We start from the raw sequence: 13014 nt of genomic DNA, 5'->3' as shown, positions 1-13014 counted from the left end.
TTACTGATTGCCGAGCAGCGTCTGCCATACCACGCGTACACCGCTAAAAAACAAACAGCGGATTCGATGCCCGCGGGCGCTATGATAAAGCAGCGAACGATATCCGGCCGACGGATGATGTCATATCATTGTTTGAAGCTATGCGGCACAGAGTGCCGTTTGTTCGTACGCAGTAAAACTAAGAACCAAAAAGGTGGCCAGCATTAATTAATCATATGCTTATTTCTCTACTGGAATAAATGATAATGAATGATGTCGTACCATTGTTTGATGGTGGGCTGGAAAAAGTTGGCATCTCAACATGTGCGATGATTGAGAGCAAGTTATTCAGCGGTATCAGCGTTTACGACTCTATTTCAACCATCCCTGCTCATATTATTACGATTAGTTTATGGAAGCGGTTGCTCCATATCAGTTAGCGTACTATTCAACACTTCATCAACATAAAAATTTCACCAGTATCAACGTTAAGGTTATTATTGGCTCTGCTGTACAGTGTTACAGCATGGTGCGCTTTTCTTGTAACGGGAGACCGACCAGTTGTTACGGACCCGATCGTTTTTTCAACTAACTTTGGAATAACAGCCTGACCGAGAAGAATTAAAAAAATTATTGTAGTTAGCGCCAGGATTATGCAGAATATGTACAATCCACACGAACACCGAAGGCGTGGCGAAAGCCTTTGCGAAAGCTCGCGCATGGCTGGAGATGTTTCGCCAGGTTTTAGGAAAGGTCCGAAATTCGAATGCAGTTCCGTTCTGCCCAGCATCGCCCGCACTCCTTGCCGGCGTTCCTTACTCATCGCTAAGAACATGATCTGCGACTCCCCATGTACTGGGTCACCTCCCTTATGTCTTACATAAAGTTGCCGAACAAAACCCGTTTTAAATAAAAACGAACTATTTGTTGCCACTCGTTCACATCCCTTTCACTCAGCTGAAAACCTTGAAGCCCTTCTGCACCATTTCTTACTCTGTGCACTATCTTATGCGCTACTAGAATTAATAAATTCCTGGTTTCTGTCTCAATGAATCGACTGCAGAGACAACATCGACGGCATTCTGGCGCTAGATACTGCAAATATCAGAAACATCTGCAGAACTTGGATCGAAATAATTTGAAAACAATAAGCTGTGACGGCAATTACGGTAAGTAATGAGTTAAAACAAATCCGCTTCGCGTTTCCGGTATAAAGTATTAATGGAATTAAAGGCAATGCCGGAAAAGATAGTGCACAGGGTGAAAGGAAGCTTCAAAAGGCGGTGTACAGATATGGAGCAAGAGGTCGACACGAAAGAAATAAATCATCCAATCTCCCCTGATAGAAGCCCATACAGGTTAAGCCCGTTCCAGGAACGGGTGAACACTGTAAACAAGCAATACATAGGCTGTGCATAATAACGCATGTAGTGGATTGAAGTCATTGAACATAATATGCCGACTTTCCTCCCAGGGGGCCATATACTGAACATAGGAAAGGGGCGAATCTATATTTATCACTGGACTCTACTGCACTGGCTACAGTACTGAGTAACAGTGGATGCGGCCAGCGAGAATTCTCGCTGGCTCAGTTACTATTGTTTACACAGATAAAAAAGAACTATTGCACGGGATCAAGATTTCTTTGAGCACCAAGGGAACGGACAAATTAGAGCTCTTTCCTGGAGCCTCTCGTTATCTCCCACGGGGGCGTTTGTTGAATTTTAAGGCTCAGTGGCACGTTAGCCGTCCGATGACCGACGCCGTGAATCTCGCGTGCATGATTTTCGGAACGACCGAAAATATTCTGCACTTGTTCGAGGGAGGGCATTTCGGACTGAAAGCTGCTCTTGGGGCTGATGTGGTGCGCGATTTGTTAGGTGAGTTTAATGCGACAGCCTCTTAACAAACAATTTATCTTGTACAACTATAAAGTAATAGGTGAAGTTGATAGAAGGCGTAAGCGTTTTACATGCTGCAGCATTCATCAACAGCGAGCATCCGGGTATCGCCGCCGGAAGACAGGAACCTGTCAAGGAAGAATTGCTGTATAAAGCTTTCAGTCGCAGAGTGTGGTACCTCCGTTCAGGACATAAAGGCGCCCCAAAGGAATCCTCTCCTGTTTAAAGCTTAGTAACTATCATGACTCCGTTGTTATTTGGACTATACGGAAGTTGAGTACCACTCCATTAAGTGCGAGTAATTATTTTCAGTGTCCATTAATCTTTTGCGTTTGTCTCTTTTTTGGTCGCATTTAACCTTCATTGGTGTATGATGCGGATCGATTTTATCGATGTTTCGTTTTTATGTGGAAGCGGATATGCTGCTTGACTTGTAGTTGCACTTATGTTTTCTTCTCTTGGTTGTTTTGTTTGCTGCTGTATTAGCAGTTAGCAGTCTGAGCATTGCCGGAATTTGTTGCAATAAGTTACTAATACCATCCAATATTGTTCCTCAGTTGGTTTCTCCTAACACCTCAAAATGTACGCAAAGTGGTACGAAAAACACTCCCAATTTAATAACTACACGAGGTGCCAACTGGAAGTTCCAAGTACTATAAAGGTCACCAAAAAACATTCAAAATTAGTACCACTTTTTGACGTGGGGAACACACTTTGCCATATAAACTGCCTAGATTCCCTCGCGCGCACAACGGTTACCCTATCTCAGGGACGTAGCGTCGCGTGGTAGCATACTGCCTCAAGACCCTACTTCTCAAACTTCGCGGCTACGGTGTTTACCCGTTCCGGAGACGGGCCTGTGTGTGCCAACTACTTACAAGTCCACAGATGGATGCAGCAGATGGTTAACCCATTGTGCAGTAAATCCACTAATTTTCTTTCTTGGTTTGACCTTTCCTGATTAGCGATGATCAATACGAGCACCTGCCACCTGTGCAAACGGTCGAGAGACAAGACGTTAACAGGGACGTTCAACATCGGAATCGCTCACAATTCTTTGCTGGTTCAATTGCACGACAACATCTGAGCAAGCATCACAGACGCTCATCCACGCGTTGCGCAAACAAACTAAAATTGCAATGCACAAACACGCATGTTACAAACGCCAAACTCTTGGCTGTTCCCAAATTTTTGTTTTTCTTTTACCAGAATTTGCTGTTGTTGTCGGCGATCCAGCGTCATCATTGAATTTGAGATTATTGCACTACTGAGCAAATTGCATTAATTCGTTTACATATGGATACATTTTGACTTTAGTAGACTTCGTCAACTAATCAGCTTTCCAGCTCGATTTGTCGGACCTTCGGTTTATACTTTCATACAATTCAACAGCACAGAGTGGCATTCGCTTGAATCGACGAATATTGATAAACTTTGGTAGCGTCTCGAAAAGCCATCATGAATTTCGGTTTAGTTACCAAAACCCTAATCTGTTTTGTAACGCTTTGTTGTGGTCTGCCCCCGTTGGCATCGAAGCGTTTTTCTGTGGATCTGGTATCCCACGTGTGTTTCATTTTTCTTGCTAGTGCACGGGCTTACGGTTGCCGTTTTCACGTGGTTCTCCGTGACGGAAAAGTCAACGCTGCAGTTTGGGAGCTTTTCCTTCAAATGCGTCACGTGCATGCAGGCCTGGTTTGTCCACGCTGTGATTGTTATAAAATTGTACTCGCAAGAAGACATAGCCGAACGCTTTCGCCAGGTTGTCTGCACGCATAACGGCACGCTAAAGACCGCCTGCTTGATTACCGGCGCTGCGATATCTTTGCTAGCAGCTGCCGGTTTCTTTTTTACAGAGCTATTTTTAATTATTTTCGATCCCGTAAGACCGTTCGAAGCGGCAAGAGCACTTCCCTGCCGACTGCTGCCAAATCTGACTATACCATGCACTCAAGCGAAAGCCCTGGTCATTCTGGTCTTTTCCAACTCGTACCAATATAACTGCACATGTACAGTCGCCGTCAGTTGCAGTGTCCTGATGTTTTTGCTGGGAATCTCATTTCGCAAAATCACCACTGATCTGGAACTAACATGCGAAGAGATCTTCGCCACCAAACGTCCATGCGCCCCAGCATCTCCAACCAATGATGACATCACTGAAATTCTACAAAACGGGTCTACGGATGCCGCTTCTACGCAGCACCACCGAAAGGTCACTGGCAGCTATCCGCGTTTAATAAGTAGAATGCGGTTTCAGTGCCTGATGCAGTTGGCCAGAATGATCATCGATATTTACAAATGGCTCATGTTCTTGACCGCTTCCTGTTCCATCATAGCCACTCTGGGGCTTCTACTTCGGGTGTTTGACGGACAGCGGCTCGAGCCCTATGATTTCGTTCTCCCAATGGCGCATATTATATCTCACATGGTGCTCCTGCTTGCAGTTAGTTTCTGCAACGCTAAGGTAAATTTTATAGTAACTGCACTTTTACCTTGGCAGATATGATGCGGGATAACAATTTGCGTTAACAGCTCCACAGAATAAAGGACCGCCCGATGGAACTGGCAACGGCTCCACGCTTTAAAGACTGTGTGGAGATCAGTAAATTTTGTAAGCAGTTCCTTGAGGACATGAGCTGCGATAATGTGATCCAGGAAATCTCCGGACAGTTGGCTGTCATCAGTACTGAGTCCGTCGTTGCGGTATGTAAAATACGCTCCCTGAGAATAATTAAGCGATCCTTTGCGCAAAACCTTTGAATGTGTACACAACTTTAATAACTGGCAACACCGTACCGACAATTGCCCATTAGCCTGGCGTAAATGCACAACTGCGAAATACAATCGCAAAGCTCTTAGCAGCAGAACATTCACATTTGTGATGAACTGGAAATAAAGTTAGCTGAACGAAAAGCAGTGGCTGAATAAAAGTAATAAGTGGAGAAATCCTACATATAGCGAATAAGATAGTTTATGGAAAGCTGGGGACAGTTGGCGGCAGTGAGAATGTCATACAGCTGCTTCGATGGGAAAGCCAATACTGCATTGATAACTTTCGCTGGTTTCTTTAGAGTGTGGCATCTTCCCTGGCCTATCTCATCCTAATCCTCCAGAGCAAGGATGGGGATGTTAGTGCTGCCGAAACGAAAGCCTTGCTCCTGAACATCTCGACGAACGCACAGGAATTGGTCAACTTTGTCATCCAAACGGGAAACTGGTATAATTTCAGCAAAGCAGACAGTGAAGTGGCTGTTCGGTTTGTTGGGTGGTTACAGCGTCAGGCAAAAGATTTTTTCAAGAATTGAACGAGATTGGTGTGTGTTGATTGAACGAAATTAGTGTTGTGTTGCTTCTGAGTATCCCGCTTTTTGGTGGCGTTTCTGATATTCTGTGTAACTTTCTATATTGTGTCTGGGCTAGCGAAAACTTTATTTAAACCGTAAACCGAAATTTTTATTTAGCAATAGCCATCCGATTAACAGTAGTCGCAAGCGCTGGCACACTACATCATGGTAAAAATTTAAACATTAAAAAACAACCAAAGTCTCTGTCCTCTCTAGGGTTAAAGGGTAATGTACTAAGGGTAATGTACGGTTAACCTGTTTTTCTGTTATTTTTGTAACCAGCATGCCGTTGCGTTTATCATAGATGCTTCTGCGTAAAAGGTGCAAAAAGATCATAATTTTGACCTGGTTCCGACATCTTGCTATCCGCTAAACCATCCATATGACAAAAAAGGTCACGACCACCGCATTCTAAGCTAACCGTAGAGACATTCATGTGGCCACTTATGTTAAGTCAATGGGCGGCATACCTTCAAGTGGCCAGGCTTCAGTTATTTCGCTCCAGTACCGATTATCTTTCGGTTTTTTGGTATAGAATATTTAGGATAACTTACTCTTTACAGAGTACCTGAAAATTTTTAAATCGGTTGAACTGTTTTCCAGTTATTTACGTTGTAGAAAACCAGTGGCGAAACGCTTAAGAAACGCCACGCGAGCCACTACACTAGGCTAAACTTATGGCAGTAACAACCGCGCATGTGCGGTTGCAACGAAGACTTCATCAATATGCTTTTTCTTGTTCCTCGTGCAGCTTCAAGTGCAATTAAAATACTCAAATTTTGCGCGAATCTAGGCTGCGACAAAAAGTACAGAGTAAATTTGCGAATTCATTGCCACCGCACATGCGCGGTTGTTACTGACGTAAGTTTAGCCTAGTGTAGTGGCTCGCGTGGCGTGGCTTAAGCGTTTCGCCACTGGTTTTTTACAACACTAATTACTTAAAAACGGTTCAGTCGATTTTAAAAAATTTTCAAGTCCTTTGGAAAGAGGAAGTTGTGCATGTTAAAACAAAAAACTGAAAGAAAATCGGTACTAGAGCGAAATAACTGAAGCCTGGCCACTTGAAGGTAAATCGCCCTTAGACTTAACATAGGTGGTTACGTAATGCCGCGCATTTGTGGCATGACTGGGTCGCTGGCGTAAATGAGAAGCGCTGCTTCTGGATCTCCAAGCGGGTAGGATAACTCAGGCATTTGTCGCCTGATTGGGACCCACAATCTTCGTCTTTGGCAACTGGGCCACATACAGCGCCATTCTGGCGCAGATTTACATACATCAGGCATTCTCCTCGTGTTAGCAGATCGGTCCGAAATAAAAATGCTATTGGCTGCGGAAAAATCGTTTCTCTGATGTTTGAAGCGGTGTTGCAGCTGGTTATCCGAAAGACGATACGAGCGGCAAATTGGACTGAACCGTTTCCTCTGCATGAATGAAAATGCTGTTTGTTGAATTATCCGTAATTCTATACTTCGAAAATCAGTTATAATTTATAACTGGGCCGCTGTGTTTATCCGACACCGCTAATTGTCTTTTCATCGCTAGCACAGCGGGGTGCCGTAGTATCGCTGTATCACCTGCTCGTTAGAATTCCCAGTTTTTCACTAGATGGAATTATGAAAATTTTCCAAAGAAACGGCAATTTATTTTGTAATTACTGCAAGACCGATGACGCGACACCATCCGGAAGAAGTGCTCGGGGAATGTGAACGAGTACTGCACATGTTTGTTTTCGTGGATAGTTGATATTACTTTGCTTTACTTTAATGTTGTTCTAGGCGACAAACTACAATGTAGTCACACAGATAATTAATACGTTTGCTCACAGGAATGATAACGTGGGAATAAAAATAACACAAATAAATAGATTGGATTTGAGCGTAATAGCAATAAAAGGTGGTACGTCAGCTTCCGGTCAGCACCGCTTCCGACCATGCCAGCCTTCCCCATCGTAACAGCCGACAGATCGTGCTTAGGTTCGTTAACTTACCCACTAAAATGGCAGTCAAACCGGCTGCTGTTACAATATTAATGGAAGCGCACAAAGATAAACCGAGAAAAGCCAAAAGTGATCGAGTGTTTGTTGTCCTAATGGAGTGGAATGTACTACCGGTATTCACGCGCAGACTTCATCGGAAAGGATTATTTGGCGCTGCTTACAAAGCGAAGATTATCAAGTCTGTCAAATTACACAGAGAAAGATGTCCTGGTTGCTAGAGTGCGTCAAGTTACCGGCCATGAACGTCTGCTGGTGGTACTTTGTATAAAAAGATTGCGAGAGCCCTTGGAGCTTTCCCTAGAGAATCTTGTATCTTATCACAAAGTGTCGATTACGGAGTCAGCGACTCTACTTTGGCCTTTCGGTAACGCTTGAATCAACTATGAGTAATGCAAGGCTCGCCATTTCGTCGACCGTAACAAAATATCGGACAGACGCTATCGCTATTTCACGAAGTCATTTGTCCGTTTGTCTGGATCACTCAAGTTCCTTAGATTTTTTAGGAATTTAGACTACCGGATTTTCACTTCACTTTTGCTCACGTCGAGATCGATCAATAAATTTAGCACTTTTACTCACGTAGGTAAACCATTGGAACCCGACCAGGCGTTTGCTTTACTACACAGCTACACGATTGCCGAATGCTACCGTGACTTTTCTAATGCTGGACGCTTTACTTAAATCTGACCTTACGTGACCACGCGTGACCTTACGCTTTACTTAAATCATGTTTGTCTATAATCACGACATTACTTCCGAATTACGACTGGATTTTCCCGATTATCTCAAGGACGTTAATGACACCATCGCTGCCATCAAAGACAACATCACTGCCATCTTCACAAAACTGGGGAACGAATATCTGCGAATATCTTCAACAGTCTTTTGAGAAACTTCTGCAGTACGAAGAAGCTTCCTCGAATACCCCTGAGGACGAAACATTACATTTTGCGGACCACATTGCCGACAGTTTGAACCAATATTCCGCCATTGAATACGTTAAATCTATCGGAACCCAAAGCCACATTAACACAATTGGCTCTGCCGACACCACCATGAAATCTGGATACTCCTCTGTTTTCCATGCTATCTGTACCAACAAAATCAGCAATAAACAGGACCACTCTACATGGAAATCTACGGAATTTTTCCCCATCGGTAAGCGGAAAAGAACCAAATTCAAATCGATGAAGCATGGTTTCCACGGAATGACGCCTCGCCGCCATTTGAGGAAAATTACGTACGGACGTATCTTCGTGAAGCAACAAACTTATTAACAACTTAACCAATCGCATGGTATGAACTAATTAACAACTTAATAAATTGAATTTCGTACTGTCTTTTCCTGCTTTTGGCGCCTGCGTACGGACTGCACGATCTGTTTAATTCACAGTACAAAATTAAGTAAAACAATTCAAAATCTAATGTTAATTTCACACTCTAACAGTTACCCTTTTTATGGCTGACTTAATGACTTGCTAAATTAATTTATACGCTATGCTTAATTATCATCTGTGCCTTTACTTCCCCTCGCACATTCTTGCACGAAATGTTATCGAATTGTCCACATCTTATCCAGTTGTTTGGGAACGCATGCTCAACTACGGAGTTGCATACTTTGGAAACGCTGTCAGTATCAGGACACCATAACAATTCGCCGCCTCCGAGGAATTTCATGTCGACTTTTATGTGAAATGTTTCATGGGAATCGCTTCTGCTATTATCGACCTTGCTGTATTTTACTTTAATTTTACGTGACCTTAATGACAACAACTGACGTGCTATGTATTCTCTCAAAGTTCAGTGCCTGATGAAGAATTCTGTCAAACTACTGCTTTGTCTTCTGCTGCGTATTTACAAAATTATAACCTAAATTGTGAGCTTATGGTACTAACCAATCTGTGTGACTTAATTTGTCGCCTAGAACCCAATAAAGTTAAGTTAAAGTTCTAAGGTTTCCTAGTTTCCTTGGTTTTCTTAGGTTTGGTTTCTTGTCATGGTTTTTATCATACGCCATCTTTTCGGTCGACTGCGCGCGTTTGACCTCGTTACCGTCGAAGTTGCGCTTGTTGACGAATTGTTTGTACGTCTAATACAATTGCAACATTTAAGGGAAGTGGCCCGGTACATGGTACCAAAATCGTGTACATGCACGAAATATTTGACTTTCGCGCACTCCCAAACCCTTTTTTCTCTTGTTTTACGACATTCTGTAGCCAGATGATTTGTACACACAGGCGTGAAAACCGTTTGTACGCGCAACAGTTCAAAGTTTAAATGCATTCAGGTGTACCAAAGTCTCATTACGAACCAATCTCCTTCAAATTTTGCGTAAATGCATAGCCATGAAGATCGTTTTACACCGATCCACTGTTCTAGCATGTTTTTCACATTTTAAAATGAATTTCAAAAATTTTAAATTCGTTTTAAAATTTGAAAAAAATCATGGAACTCTGGATCGGTGTAAAAACGATCTTCATGGCCATGTGCATTTACGTGCAAAATTAGAATGAGATCGGCCCATAATGAGACTTTTGGTACACCTGAATGCATTTAAACTTTTTGGAATTTTCTAAGAGCCATAACTCCCGAACCGGATGTTGCGCGCACAAACGGTTTTCTCGCCTGTGTAAACAAATCATCTGACTACAGAAGGTCATAAAACAATAGAAAAAAGGGTTTGGGAGTGCGCGAAAGTGAAAGATTTCGGGCATGTACGCGATTTTGGTACCATGTACCGGGCCACTTCCCTTAATAACTAAGTAAGCCCATTATGATAAGCACTGATCTACCACAATGTGAAATGCTGTAGACTGAGTTTGAGATCACGGTACCATACGGTTCCATCACATTATCCAGGTCTCTGCCAACCGGCGTTTATCGCTTATTCTGGGACTAACAAGCATGAATGAAGTAAGGCATATCCGGAACACAGATCAAACAAGCAAATATTAGCATCGGAGGAAAAAGAAATTTTAAGCATCTGCGCTGGAAGCGTGTGAGGCGAAGCGCGCTCGTACCGTACTGAGCAAAAATGCCGATTCAACCGTCCTTGAGGGACTTCCTACATCGAGCGCAACATTCCCGAGCATAGAGCTATGCGTCAGCAAAAGTTAGCAGTACATACATTGTATTTGCACGAACAGCATGTTCGCAGCAGCAGAAGTGTTCTTCGTGATGACGATGATATCCTCGCTACGCAGTCAACAACGCATAACCCTGTACAGAGTACAAACAGTTTCATTAAGAACCCTTAATGGCAATTCTGCTCGTGTACCCTTGGGTTGCACTGTGTAGCAGAATGCGAAGGATTAACGGCCGCAACAAGTTTCCTTTGCTGTACGGTATACAACGGTACAGCCTGTACCATTATTAAAAAACTTATTTGTTAAAGGAAAATGCTATTAAAAGTACAATACATAGCTTGATTTTTTGAAAATTGAAGACAATTAGTGCTAGATCATAAATCATACCGGTTTGGCATTTGGAAGGCAAACTTTGCCCATCAGCTCCATCACATTCACCGAGATGTTAAGCAGCATCATCTTGATTTCGGCAGTGCTTACATCATCATCCTTGCTCTGCAGTATCAAAATAAGATAGGCCGCGCCAGAAGCCAGACTCTAGAAGAACGAAAGCAGACCAAAATTGCAGTTGTTTCAACTTGTCACGGCAAAAGGAGTTTCACTTGCAGCGTGGTGCCGTAAGCTGTTAACAACTATTATTTTATAGATGTTGGTCTAGACGTACAGTTTTAAGTACGCTGCCACGCCGTTATAAAACTATGTCCTGCTGCTGTACAATGCAGTACAACTTCCACTACCCTGGTCCTATGAGCGTGGATGTTCGCAAGAGCACAAAATAGCCGCTTGAAAGCACACTGGCTGCACTTGTTTAAAATTGTGTGTCAGCTAGAATTCACTGGAAGGGAATGTGTAGCGAACTCGTATTACGTACGACTAGCAAATTAGCCGCTTCGATAACACACGTATGCAGGTTCAGCCATTGGAACAGTCCCTTGCACGCTTGTCTTAACGGCCACCCTTGAAGGGTCTTCAACGTTCAGTTAAAGTTAAATGAATGAACAGCAGACCGTGGGTGGTTGCGCATCTTGCACAGCGGTATAGTGTTTGAAATATAAATCAACATAAATGAGTTGCCGAAGCCACTGCTTCGCTCCGCGTACCGTGAGGGTGGATTCCCAACTAATGAACGCTAATTGCCCGGCGATGTCCGCAACCACATCATCGTTGGTTAGGTAATCAAGGAACTGGTCGCACAACTGCCGGACCTCCGCGCAAGATACGAAGCGTTGTGCAGTTGCCAGTTCTCTGGGCCGATTCTTAATTTGTATGAGCTGCAAGAACAAACAGTTTGTACAGACTTAGACACAGCTATACAGCTTTACAGGAGAACCAGTAATATGATTATGGTTAAAGGTCACCTGCCAGTGGCAGAATGTAACTGCGCCAAGCAAAATGACGTGCGTTGTTACTAGCGCCGTCGGGAAAGTGAAATCGTAAGCTGCCAGATGCTGTCCTTCAAAGTATCGGAGCAGGAGCCCGAGTGTTGCTGTGGCGGAATAGCTTGCAGTAAAGATCATAAACCACTTATATATTCTGGTAGCGATTCTTGCAAACTCCATTTGGCATCGGAATTGGAAGCGATCTATCAGACCTGGGTGGTTGTTGGGCAGCGGTTGGTTTGCGAAGATGGCTTCGCACATGCGTTCCAAATCGGTGGTAATTTTACGAAAGCCGATTCCCATGAGGACCACTAACACGCTACAGGAGATAGGGATTGTATTTGTCAGGAAATATTGGTACGTATTAAAAATCATCAGAATCGCCAGCTCTTCCTTTTCTGTGCAGTTCATGGTAGAGTTTGGCAGAAGCAGGCAGGGGATTATCTGCTCCGGCTGGAACGGCTGCTCACGATCCGTAAGTATCAAGCTTAGCTCTGTCACGGAAAAGGCGAAAACAGCTAGGAAACTCACACCGGATCCGATATATAACCAGACGCTTCTCAGCCGGGGATTATGACTGCAGACAACAGCGTGAAATCGGTCCACAATATCCTTTTTCGTAAGCAGTTCCTTGACAATCAGAAAGTGTAGAAACCATGCCTGGATCGAGATCAGGCTTTTGAAGACGCAGCTCCCAAATTCGAGCGTTGATTTTACCTTTGCCGAGCGCCATGCGTCCTCCAAAAGCGCCAGCCCGCGCATATTCAGAAAAACAGAAATGGCCAAAGGGTACAGTACCCATGCTGAATGTTTGCTTGTTAGCGGAGGCACACCACAGCAAAGGCTTAGCAGTATTTCCAGAACCTTCCCGCACTTCATGGCTCTTCTGCGTTCCACTCCGAAAGGTCACCAATTTCTTAATGTACACGGCCTAGTTGAAGCGCGTAATATTACTGGCATTAATGTTAACCGGAAGAGACTAGAAACTTCGGGTCCTGGATTTTCCGCTTTCCATGCGTATGAAGAACTATGTCAACACACCGTGCAGCTATGAGGGGGAGAATCGTCACCGATGGTCCCCTGAGTTCTCAGCTAAACACATACTGGCAAATTCCCTAGGACTGCCTATGATCATGACCGTGGCACGGATGGTATACGAAGCATCTCTGCCAGTGCAAATTTGCATCCTCAGCGGCATCGTGCAAGCTCTTACTCTTCCCGTCGCAACACTGAGCTGTGAAACCGTCAAGCCGCCAGCGGATCAGTATAGAAATCCAGGGTTGAACCGCGGCTCCGTTCAGCGAGCAGCTTTATCGGGAGCAAATTTAGATA

At 43.8% G+C, this 13014-nt stretch overlaps 1 protein-coding gene across 1 annotated transcript; it reads right to left on the bottom strand.

Annotated features, from left to right (window-relative positions):
* Positions 1-10112: 10112 nt before the first annotated feature.
* Positions 10113-12444, bottom strand: LOC129600973 (uncharacterized). Its single transcript, XM_055499663.1, has 4 exons — positions 12400-12444; positions 11404-11574; positions 10691-10840; positions 10113-10436 (listed from the first exon to the last, which is right to left on the bottom strand). The coding sequence occupies exons 1-4, from the start codon at positions 12442-12444 to the stop codon at positions 10413-10415; spliced, it is 390 nt and encodes a 129-aa protein (XP_055355638.1). The 3' UTR covers positions 10113-10412.
* Positions 12445-13014: the final 570 nt, after the last annotated feature.

Source organism: Paramacrobiotus metropolitanus, unplaced genomic scaffold (assembly GCF_019649055.1).
Source record: "Paramacrobiotus metropolitanus isolate TYO unplaced genomic scaffold, Prichtersi_v1.0 Parri_scaffold0000206, whole genome shotgun sequence".
Lineage (NCBI taxonomy): Eukaryota > Metazoa > Tardigrada > Eutardigrada > Parachela > Macrobiotidae > Paramacrobiotus > Paramacrobiotus metropolitanus.
This window is presented reverse-complemented; position numbering and strand designations above follow the sequence as displayed.

Excerpts from the sequence above, each read along its gene's own strand:
- LOC129600973 (XM_055499663.1), bottom strand. The coding sequence starts at position 12,444 with ATGCGCGGGCTGGCGCTTTTGGAGGACGCATGGCGCTCGGCAAAG. Across the intron at positions 11,575-12,399 it reads ACGCATGGCGCTCGGCAAAG|CTCATACAAATTAAGAATCG; the intron begins GTAAAATCAACG and ends TTGTTCTTGCAG. Across the intron at positions 10,841-11,403 it reads GTTGGGAATCCACCCTCACG|AGTCTGGCTTCTGGCGCGGC; the intron begins GTACGCGGAGCG and ends TCGTTCTTCTAG.